This window comes from Colobus angolensis, unplaced genomic scaffold, assembly GCF_000951035.1.
Source record: "Colobus angolensis palliatus isolate OR3802 unplaced genomic scaffold, Cang.pa_1.0 Scaffold77, whole genome shotgun sequence".
Lineage (NCBI taxonomy): Eukaryota > Metazoa > Chordata > Mammalia > Primates > Cercopithecidae > Colobus > Colobus angolensis.
In genome coordinates, this window is record NW_012121487.1 from 5,390,369 (window position 1) to 5,401,082 (window position 10,714).

Sequence of the window (10,714 nt, forward strand, 5' to 3'; positions counted from 1 at the left end):
CAAACATCTTTATTAAAGACACTATCAAAAGTTTGGCAAAAATTTCAAAACAGATTTGTAAACATAATGCTTCCCTTTTCAACTGGCAGCACTTTTTTTTTTAGGGGAAAGACACATAATGTATATACAGGAGCAGCTAACAATTGGTTTGCAGGCATCCTGCATAGTGGATGGCAAACTTAGCTATTACAAGGTTTTCTTTTTCTTTTTTTTTACAACAAAGTTTTTTTTTTATTTTTCTGGATGCTGCAGACAAACATCTTTATTAAAGACACTATCAAAAGTTTGGCAAAAATTTCAAAACAGATTTGTAAACATAATGCTTCCCTTTTCAACTGGCAGCACTTTGAAAAGACAATACAGTAAGACAATACAACTTGAATCAACATTAGTTCAAAATCCTTATATTTTTGACCACATAACTTATGTTCCCACATGATAAAACAAGTGACAGTTTAAATCAACGTCAACAGATAAACTCCATGAAATGAAAGTTTGTGCTGTTTGATGAATCACAGTATGTTATGGTTAAACATGTCCACTGTTTTTTATATTCCTGGCACCAGGATGAAAAAAACATCTTTAAATGTACATCGTATGTAGGTAATAGCTTCTTTGCATATCTCTCTTCAAAAAATACTTTATAGCAGTACATAAATGGGTTACCTATACATTTAATTTTATAATTTTGTCCCAAAACTATAGATCTGTTTCATTTTCATGTCATATCATTTTTTGCCCGACATTAATAAAGCTGACAAACTTGTTGAAATGGAAATGCTTTTGTCTTCCACAACAAAAGTTGCAATTTGATAGAAAAAACAAAACAAAACAAAAACACCCTACAGTAACACTCGTCAGTTGTTTAACCTGAGCGTTTGGCCTACTAGGAGTAGCAGCTTTTTTTCCCTCATGTACGCTCACATCCACACCACCTCTGCATACATACAGATCAAGCACACACTTCCAGATGCTGGTAAGCCACAATATGCTTCCCGTTGCTCTAATCAAGTGGTAAGCAGTGTAGCTAATGATTAACCACACTACGTACAGGACTAGCAAACACCTTAAGGCAACCATTGCAATGAGGGGTTAACTTGCAGGGTGGATTTAATGTTCTAGATCAAGTCAGCCTGTATATACATATGTGTATGTGAATCTATACACATAAACCTTTCTATTTTTTAACCCTCCAAGATAATGTTTATTTTTTAAATTTTGTGCAAATTTTAAATATCCTACCATTTAAGGCAAAGAGTTTGCACTAAGAAAGGTCAGAAAATAGGCTTACGTTTATCCAAAAGCATTTCACCTTGCACATTACTGTTGTTGTTTTTAAAACACATACAACTTTTAAGTGTGGACACTGGATCCCCAATATCTAAAAAATCATTTCTAATAACAAACACAAGTTTTTGAGGAAAAAAACTGATTTGAAATATAGACAATGGATCCCCAATACCTAAAAAATTATTTCTATTAATAAGCACAAGTCTTGGGAGTGGAGTGGTGGGGAGGACCAGAAAGAGCAGCTTCGAAATGCAGGGAAGCAAAGTAAAATGGAAAAGAAAAAGTAACTCAAGTTTACTAATACTGAAACTTTCAACAGCCAAAGTTTCACCTTTTTAGAATCTAGAGCAATTCCTTTGGAATTTTAAATAAATAAGCTTAAGTTTATTCACATCTTCTGGTCCAAGCAGAGTTCTAGGGCCATTATTCTCTGCTTGCTGTTGGTCAAATTCACCTATTAGCTTTTTGATGTGAGCCAGCTTGTTATGAAGATATTCACATCTGTATTTTTCTTCATGGTAATTGGGACTAGACTGCTTTATCTTCTGATATTCTTGTAAGACTTCTTCATGAACATTCTGATACTCTTTTGAGCCTGGAGAAAGGTGCTTTCTTTGTGCATCTAGTTTGATAAATCTTCTAGCTACAGTCTCCATCCTGGCATGCAAAGCTCTGTACTCATCATACTCTGCATTGAAGTCATCCTTATAATTCTGGCGTTGCTCATAGGAGATGATAGCGATACATTTTATCAAATAATCTGGGAGTTCAATTGCTGAAGGTTCCATGGAGGCAGTGCAATCCTCTTTAACTCCTCCACTGGAATTTGGACTGGAGTTATTTAGTTTGGCAATTTCCTCTTTTCTCTTAAGATCTTCCTCCTTTTCCTCAATAGTCTCAATGTCGTGCTTTTTTATTTGGTCCTTTTCCTTATGTTTTTTAGAATTCTTTTTGAACTTTTTGTGAGACATTGAATGGTTTTCTTCCATAGGCTTTGGACACTTTAGTAGAACTGAACCAGGCGGTAAGGTTTCCAGAGAAGTCCTAGAGGTGTATTTGTCTTGCTGGTCCTCATAGATACTATCGTTTTGACTCAAACTGTCAACAGGTAGGTCTTGGGTCCCCCGGCCTTCTGGAGTGCTAGGGGAATTGGAGTTAGAATTTACAATCTGGGGAGGATGTGAGACGGGCAGATGGGCTGAAGGCAGCGGTGGAGGGGTGGTGATGGCAGCAGCCGCAGGGGGCAGCGGGAGGCCTGCAGCAGAGTTTTCACTGGTGGGATTCAAATGATCATTTAGTGTTGGTGGTACTCTGTTCATCAGGTGAGACATTCGGGCTTTTCTATTCATTAAAGGATCAATAAAGTCTGAATCTAAAAGCCGTTTCTGAGGAGAAGATATAGCGTCTCTACTAGAACATACAGGAGATTCTGAACGGCTGGTGCCTGCAGCATTCTGAAATGGATTTAGTTTTCTAGAGAGCCCTGACTCCAATGACCGTCTGTCTATTTCACTGTATCCAGGCCAGTCTCTTTGAAGCTCTAAAAACATAATCCTTTAAGGTATATGAGAGGTCTTTAGGATTCAGATTGGCTACCTGTTGCAGAATTGCTCCCAGGGAGTTGTCTTTTTGATTGACACCATCTTCCTGGAGTCTAGCAAGTGGCTCCGGTTTCTTGTAGGTCTTCAGGGCCAGTAAGTGAATCACCCTGTCCTTGTATGGCCTCTGAGAGACGCTGCTGCTGTTGTGTGTCTCTCAAATTGTATTTGCAGGGTTCATGGGGTTGACAGTTTCCTCTCAGGAACTGTATCTGAAACAGCTTGAGGTGCTTTCCGAATTGGCACTCTTTTCCCTACATATGGTACACCGAGTTTGATAACTTTTGCGCTTCGGTTGCGGGATTCCTCCTCTGCCTGGGTCATTCTTTCTCGTGCCATCTGATCCGAGTCGTTTGTTGCACACACTGTAATTTTATCTTGTATAAATCTCAGGCAGTTGGGCTGGGAGGCTCCAGAGCTGGAGAATGTTTGCTGGATGCATTCAAAGCTGCCCTGAGGGTTGTCTTTGCTCACATTTGACGAATAAAAGTTAAAGTTATGAACTTCATTGAGGAGATCATTTTTTGGGAATTTTGACAAGCACGTGGAGTCCTTGGAACTGAATTGAAGGTCGAAAAGGAATTAAATTCTTGTGGCTCTGGTAAGTCTCGATCGCCCGGATCGCCGTCTCGGTGAGCTTCACATGCAGTACAGGGATGTCATCCCGCCCCAGCCGACCGCACGACAGCCCATAGCGCTGCTCCTTCCGCACGCCCGCTGCCCCGCCGCCGCCATCTTAAACTCTCCGCGGTGCCGCCGCCGCCGCGGCTCCAGCTCTAGCCTCCACTGCAGCCCCGGTTGCTTGGACTTCTGCAGCCGCCGCCACTGCTAGAGCCATCCCGCTGCTGACGTACTGCCACATACTGCGCGGAGCCAGACCTCGGACTGCCGCAGCTGCCACCAGCCCCACCCTCCGGCCCCGCGCCCCGTCCCGGGCTCGTCTCATTGGTCTCATTCCCTTCAGAACCGGCCGCCCTCCACTCTCACGGGGGCGGGGTCCAAAGTCGCTGGAGTTTTGCTCCTGGGACCGGACGTCCGAGAGGTAAGAAAGCTATTACAGGATTTTCTAATCCTTATGTTTCTTTTAGTAGATCTCCAGGTTACTATGCTTTGTATTATCAGGCTACTTACAAAAATGTATACCTCTGTAAATCAGGCCAATTTACAGCAAACTATGGTCTTTAATCACCATTATGCTCTGAACAAAGACTATGACCAATTGCACTTGAATACCGTTGAAATTTCTTTATTGACTGAACTTTGAATTGTTTGATTTTGATCAGTTTGGCTTGTGGAAAGTCCTATTAAGAAGAGTTCTTTAGTTCGTTGGTATTATCCTGCTGATAGCTATTGTGAAAGTTTCCCTGATGTATCCTCTCAAGAGTCTTAAATTCTCATATGCAGCTATCCTTTATTAAATGGTCTCCTTATGGTTAAGATAACAAAAACATGAAGAAAGCACATAAGATGCCAACTAATTTGACACTGTGAATTGTGAATTCTGAACTGAAACCAAGTAAGTCCCTTATCATCGTGACAGAATTCAAGGTATTGGTTAGTCTCTCAAAATTGAGAGGCTGAAATCCTTCGACCAAAATTAACCCATTTGCCCCTTCCCTCTAGCTCCTGGAAACCACGACCCTAACTCTGTTTCCATAAATTTTACTATTTTGGAGTCCACATATAAGTGAGATCATGTAGTACCCACCATGGGCTTATTTTGAGGCTTTGAGTAAATCACCATCTCTTCGTGCTAGGGTATTCTGAGTCAGTCTTGTTATAAAAGATTTTGTTTAGGTAACATATTGCAAAACATTTCATAATTCAATGGTTTCTTTCCCAGAAAAAAAGCAGTGAAAGTTTTAATAGCCAAAAAGTGTCTAACTCAACTGACCTTTGGGAAAAAACATTGGTATAACTCCAGACAGCCCTAACTTCTGAAGGTAACACTGCCTGGCTTCTGTTGACAAACAAACAAAAACAAAAAACCATACACACACAAACCAGCTTCTTGTCTTTAAGTGTGCAAGAATGTTAGCACTTAAAAATTTTAAGATCCACATAAACTAAACAGAACCGTTCAAGTTTTTAAAGGGAGCTTGAAATTTGAAGAACATAAAGTTAAAAATATTGCCCTCTGATTATTATAATTATTCTTTTTACTTCCATCCTCATAGCTTCCCTGCTATCCATTATTTAGGCAATTTTGTATCCAAATTTAATCATTTAACACTTTATTTGTTACAAGAACACATTGCTATGTTATTTTAAGCTTTTCTGGGCAAATTACACATAATTAGACAGGCTGGGTTAGGGCTGTCCACAAGATCCCAGCCTAGAGTGTGGTACAGTAGCCTATTTTCTCTAGGACTCTTGCTGCAACAGGATATGGGAGAAGGGAAACATCAACATTAGCAGAATGGGAGGAACCAGATTATGGAGACATGATCCTTGCATTCCGGCACCTCTCCAGGTGATTTAAAAGAGGACGCAGAGGGAGACAGACATATCGCCATTTCTATAATTATAAGCTCTGCTACATGCTGAGAGGATAGGTTCTCAAAGCCAGTTAGTGTACAAGCAGTGGAGGTGGGGACTGCCTTACTTCTCCTGCCTAGGGTCACACAGTCTGGCAGATCTGGAAAGACTTCCCTGAGAAAGTGACCTAGGAACTGATATCTTAGTGGAAATAACTAGGCATTGGGAGGGGGTGAGGTGAGGAGGAGGTCAAGAGCTTTCACGCAAAGGGAACTTTGTGCGGAGAGTTTAGGCAGGAAGAGGTTTTGCAGAGTGGAGGAACTGAAAGCTAACAGCCAGGCTAAAATACAGAGCAAATGATGCTGGAGTGTGAGGTGATGTCAAAAGGTAGACACCAGGGCTAGAGGGCGCATAATCTTGCAGGCTGTGCTGATGATTTTGTTTTCTACCCCAAGAATGCTACTTTAGGATATCAGGCAAAAGGTTAGGGTGATGGTGACAGTGGAAATGTAGAAAAAGGAACTTATTCAAGAGGTATTTAAAAAGAAGTGAAATAGAGATGAGTTGGCGATAGATTGGATTAAAAAGAGTGAGGGAGAGGGAGGTGTCAGGCTGCAGCTCAGGTTCTGAGTTGCCAAAGAGGAGTCTTTTCCTCAAGGTGAGCTAAGCCTTGGAACCACGATTTTTGGTCACTTTTTCTTATTTTCAGTGTGAGAAGTGGGGAGTTGGCTGTCCAGGTACACACCGTCCTCTTACACTTATTCTTTAAAACAGAGGCGCATATTTGGAGAGTGAATGAGTGAGGAGCCAGAGGAGAAGGTAAGCCAACAGAGGCCAGGAAGGAGAGGAGGAAGAAGAGAGTCTGGGGGTACACTCCCGAAAAGGAGTCAGGGAAGACAACGCAGAGGTGGGGGAGGGGAGAGCAAGAACCATGACAGGGGGAAAGAGAGGCTAGGGAACACTGAGGTGGAGGAATCCTGGGATATGGTAGTTGTAAAAAATTGTAGCCAACCTAATCCAATCCTCTCAATGTGCAACTGAGGAAATTAATTTTCATGCTTTTACTTTATTGTAAATGTGATACTTGCGCTTGAGAAATTTTGGAAAACAGAAAGATGTAAAGCAAATTAAGATCACTCACAGTCCTTCTACCTAGAAACATCTACTGCTAAAGCAAGGACTTTGCTCCTTTTTTCCCTTTGCATTTTTACCATGGTTGGAATTGTAACATAGACACAACCTTATGTCCTGATTCCAAAACATAAATAATGGTTGTAAAGCGTCCCACACGTTGACCCAAAGTCTCCGTTGAAACAGGAGACTGAGACACGCCAGTTGTGGAACCTACTGAAGTGAGCGGCGGCGCCAGGACTCCTGGGACCCCGACCTCTTTGCAGCTCGCACAGCTAAGGGCGAGGACACCCTTCAGCAGAAGCAGCAAACCGCTGACAAGCCGAGGGAGGAGGGCTGCCGGGGTCCGGGCTTGGGAATTGGCTGGCACCCAGCGGAAAGGGACGTGAGCAGAGCGGGAGGAGAGAAGAGTACGCAGGTCAGAGGGCGGGGCGCGGCGGAACTCCGCGAGGTCTCCACGCCCGGCGATATGGGGTGCCTGCTGTTTCTGCTGCTCTGGGCGCTCCTCCAGGCTTGGGGAAGCGCTGAAGGTGGGTGGAACGAGGGCGACTGGGTGCGCTCGCGGGAGGGAGAAGAGAGGGAGCTGGTAGGGACTGAGGGCACCACCTGGTGGGGACGGGTGAGATCCGGGACGCACTGGCGCGATCCAGATACAAAACTAACTACTCCCTGGCTCGGGGGAGAGGCAGCGCGGCACAGTGTTCGCTGGCATCAGCCCTCTCCTGAAGCCCATCTCCTCTTGTTTCTTTCTTTCTTCTTTCTCTTTATGCTGGCTGCTCTCCTGGCCACTTGCAACGCGCCTCCAATGTTCATTCTCTCCCAGTCCCGCAAAGGCTTTTCCCCCTGCGCTGCCTCCAGATCTCGTCCTTCGCCAATAGCAACTGGACGCGCACCGATGGTTTGGCGTGGCTGGGGGAGCTGCAGACGCACAGCTGGAGCAACGACTCCGACACCATCCGCTCTCTGAAGCCTTGGTCCCAGGGCACATTCAGCGACCAGCAGTGGGAGACGCTGCAGCGTATATTTCGGGTTTATCGGAGCAGCTTCACCAGGGACGTGAAGGAATTCGCCAAAATGCTGCGCTTAGCCTGTGAGCTGAGGGATAGGATCCTGGGCCGGTACCCAAGGGGAGAGAATGGCCACAGAAGCTCAACTGGGAGACTGTGGCACCACCTGATGAGATTCTCTGCTCTGTCCACCCTCTTCTGATTTCCCTTCTACCTGGAGATGTCCCAGTCTTTGAGTCTTCAAAGTGTCCCTCGTTCCTGCCTACTCCGGGTCACTTACTCTCCTTTCCCTGAAGTCTGGGTCCCCGTTATAACCTGCACTTCAATTTCTTCTCTTTCGTCTCTCCCAGTCTTCGAAACCCTTCTTTGATCTCTTTCCCTTCCTCTCCACAGATCCCATGGAGCTCCAGGTGTCCGCTGGCTGTGAGGTGCACTCTGGAAACGCCTCACATAACTTCTTCCGTGTAGCGTTTCAAGGAAGAGATATCCTGAGTTTCCAAGGAACTTCTTGGGAGCCAGCCCAAGAGGCCCCACTTTGGGTAAACTTGGCCATCCGAGTGCTCAATCAGGACAAGTGGACGAGGGAAACACTGCAGTGGCTCCTTAATGACACCTGCCCCCAATTTGTCAGTGGCCTCCTTGAGTCAGGGAAGTCGGAACTGGAGAAGCAAGGTCAGCCTGTCTTCCTTACTCCCTGCACTCCACTTCAGGGCTCCAAACGGGCTTTTCCATTCCAGGGTTCTCATTCCTTTGAGCATTCAAAGAAGAGGAAGGCCCAAGAGGGGCTGGATAAGGAGTGAGGGTATTTATTCATTTCACAGACATCAACTAAGCACCTCTTGGGTTCCATGAATTAAGTTAAGGAACAACTGGGGGTGAAAGGTGTCAGGCAGGTAGGATCCCTACTTGGTGGGGGGATGTTAATTAATGCAATGTTTGAAATAGGCTACAAATGTTACTTCCAAACAAAGGGTGTTATAGGAAAACAGACAAGGGGCATTTATAGGAGGCTGGGACCAGAGGAGAAAAAGTATCAGGACAGGCACCCTGAAGAAGATGGGACAAATGGATTGAAAGTTGTGAGAGACTTCATTTCCGGAAGTGAACATGTCGGGGGCGTGAGCCTGGTATGAGGCCTGGAGCCTCTAATGCAGTTTTCACTTTAAGATCCCCCCATTCCCTTTTTGGATACAGTGAAGCCCAAGGCCTGGCTGTCCCGTGGCCCCAGTCCTGGCCCTGGCCGTCTGCTGCTGGTGTGCCATGTCTCAGGATTCTACCCAAAGCCCGTGTGGGTGATGTGGATGCGGGGTGAGCAGGAGCAGCAGGGCACTCAGAGAGGGGACATCCTGCCCAATGCTGACGAGACATGGTATCTCCAAGCAACCCTGGATGTGGCCGCTGGGGAGGCAGCTGGCCTGTCCTGTCGGGTGAAGCACAGCAGTCTAGAGGGCCAGGACATCATCCTTTACTGGGGTGAGAAAGAGCTGGGCCCCACTGGAAATGGCAGGCGGTGGTCCCCAGGCATAGAGGGAGGCACTGGGGAAGGATGTGGCTTGATACATCCAGGTTAGAAGAGTTTAGGAGATGAGGCCCCCAATAAGAGGGATAGAGAGAGGGGTTCCAGATACAGGAAGGAGGGAAATAAAGACCTGAAAGTTAAAAAGGATTGAGATAAAGTGTTCTGTATACAAGAAGAAACAAGACTACAAAATTCAAGGATCCAGAAGTAGGCAGCGAATAAACAATTCCAGGAGGATTCATTCCTCAGCAGAAAGGGAGCCAGGCATTTGGGAAGGCAGGTTAGCAAAGATAGCTTGGTTGGTTGAGTGATCCCTGTGTAGGGGCCGATGAATCTGCCTATAGTATCTCATCTCATCATTCACAGTTTTCTTTGAAGCAAGTACTGCTCTTCTCATTTTATAGATGAGGAAATGGAGGCTGAGATAGGTTAACTGCCCAGAGCCACTTAGAAAGTGGATGGGCTGAATTTAGATTCAGGTCCGCCTTGCTACACAGCTGTTGCCCTTTCCCTCCATGCTACACTAGCAAATGCCAAAGTGGGCTGAATTTGGGATGCCCAGGCACTGAAAACAAGATGGGGAATCTAAACTTATGAGAAATAGAAATCGGTGTTTTAAGTGGAGGAGGAAATAAGAAGCACCTGGTACCCTCACACATGCCTAGACCAGGGGACTGGATATAGAGAGGGAGGGGTCCTGTGCTAAGAGACAGCCTATGTTCCTCCAAAGCAGGTGGGAGCCACACCTCCGTGGGCTTGGTCGCCTTGGCCATCTTGGCATGCTTGCTGTTCCTCCTTGCACTCATTGTAGGCTTTACCTCCTGGTTTAAGAGGCAAACGTAAGTCTCCCTTTTCCCTTTCCTCAACCTCTCTCCCCTTCATTCCTGGCTCCCCTTTTCCTTAATGGTCTTTCCCTTTCTATTCTTTCACAGTTCCTATCAGGGCATCCTGTGACTTGCCTTGCCACATCTGTGTCTCTGGAACCCAGGGTCTCTGGACCTCAGGTTCCTAGGACTTCAGCCCTGGTCTGCTCGGGAATTGAAGATGAAAGGAGAGACACCTTGAAAAAGTAGAGAACAGTCATAAGGCAGCTTTCATCACACCCTTTTAACACTTACCTAGAAGAATTTAAATTCTTAAAAAAAAATTACACTACAAGTTTATAAGCCCAAATGGCTCTGTGAAATCAGAAGTGCAGACGCCTGCAAACTTGTGTCTGAAGACCTACCAGGGACAAGCAGGTAAGAGCTGGGGTGTGGTGTGTGTGACGGGATCTGCAATGAATTGGAACGCACATGTCCTATCCAAAGGAATCAGCTGCACCTGCTTGTTGTTAAGTATAAAGTCAGCAGGACCTGGCTTGGCTTTAACCATTTTTCAAGAAAACTGGAAATCTGGATTTTCGTGCGAACATGCCTGATTTTAAAAGGTTGACTCAAGTTTTTACAAAATACTATGTGGGATACCCAAATACATACCTGCTGACTGATGACAAACCCAGGAGTTTGTGTCTCTTTTATAAGAAGTTTGCCCTGGATGTCATATTGGCAGTTGGAGGACACAGTTTCTATTGTAAATTTGGATTTATGACTGAAGAAGGACATTTCCTCTTTAAAAGAAAGTTAGATTATAAGAAACAGAGGCGTCTCACATTTTTACTTGGTGTAATTAATAAATGAAGAGAAATCATA

General features: G+C 45.0%; 1 protein-coding gene and 1 pseudogene across 3 annotated transcripts; one reads left to right on the forward strand and one right to left on the reverse strand.

The window, feature by feature from the left end:
* Positions 1-1,625: 1,625 nt before the first annotated feature.
* On the reverse strand, positions 1,626-3,624 carry LOC105502135 (annotated as a pseudogene). Its single transcript, XR_001000286.1, has one exon. The product of XR_001000286.1 is annotated as an RNA polymerase II elongation factor ELL2 pseudogene (transcript).
* Positions 3,625-3,917: 293 nt separating this feature from the next.
* On the forward strand, positions 3,918-10,714 carry CD1D (CD1d molecule). 2 transcript variants are annotated; one of them, XM_011928484.1, is made up of 8 exons: positions 3,918-3,930; positions 5,913-5,914; positions 6,687-7,027; positions 7,321-7,587; positions 7,898-8,176; positions 8,699-8,977; positions 9,757-9,862; positions 9,956-10,714. In XM_011928484.1, exons 3-8 carry the CDS (start codon positions 6,967-6,969, stop codon positions 9,975-9,977), a joined length of 1,014 nt encoding a protein of 337 aa, XP_011783874.1. In that variant the 5' UTR covers positions 3,918-3,930; positions 5,913-5,914; positions 6,687-6,966; the 3' UTR covers positions 9,978-10,714. The 2 variants fall into 2 exon arrangements, with proteins under 2 accessions (XP_011783874.1, XP_011783873.1); XM_011928483.1 differs by lacking the exon at positions 3,918-3,930 and having other exon boundaries at positions 5,738-6,024; positions 6,684-7,027.

Bases quoted from the DNA above. Each gene is read 5' to 3' on its own strand.
- CD1D (XM_011928484.1), top strand. From the start codon at position 6,967: ATGGGGTGCCTGCTGTTTCTGCTGCTCTGGGCGCTCCTCCAGGCTTGG. The intron at 8,978-9,756 runs GTGAGAAAGAGC...CCTCCAAAGCAG, and splicing joins GGACATCATCCTTTACTGGG to GTGGGAGCCACACCTCCGTG. The intron at 9,863-9,955 runs GTAAGTCTCCCT...ATTCTTTCACAG, and splicing joins TCCTGGTTTAAGAGGCAAAC to TTCCTATCAGGGCATCCTGT.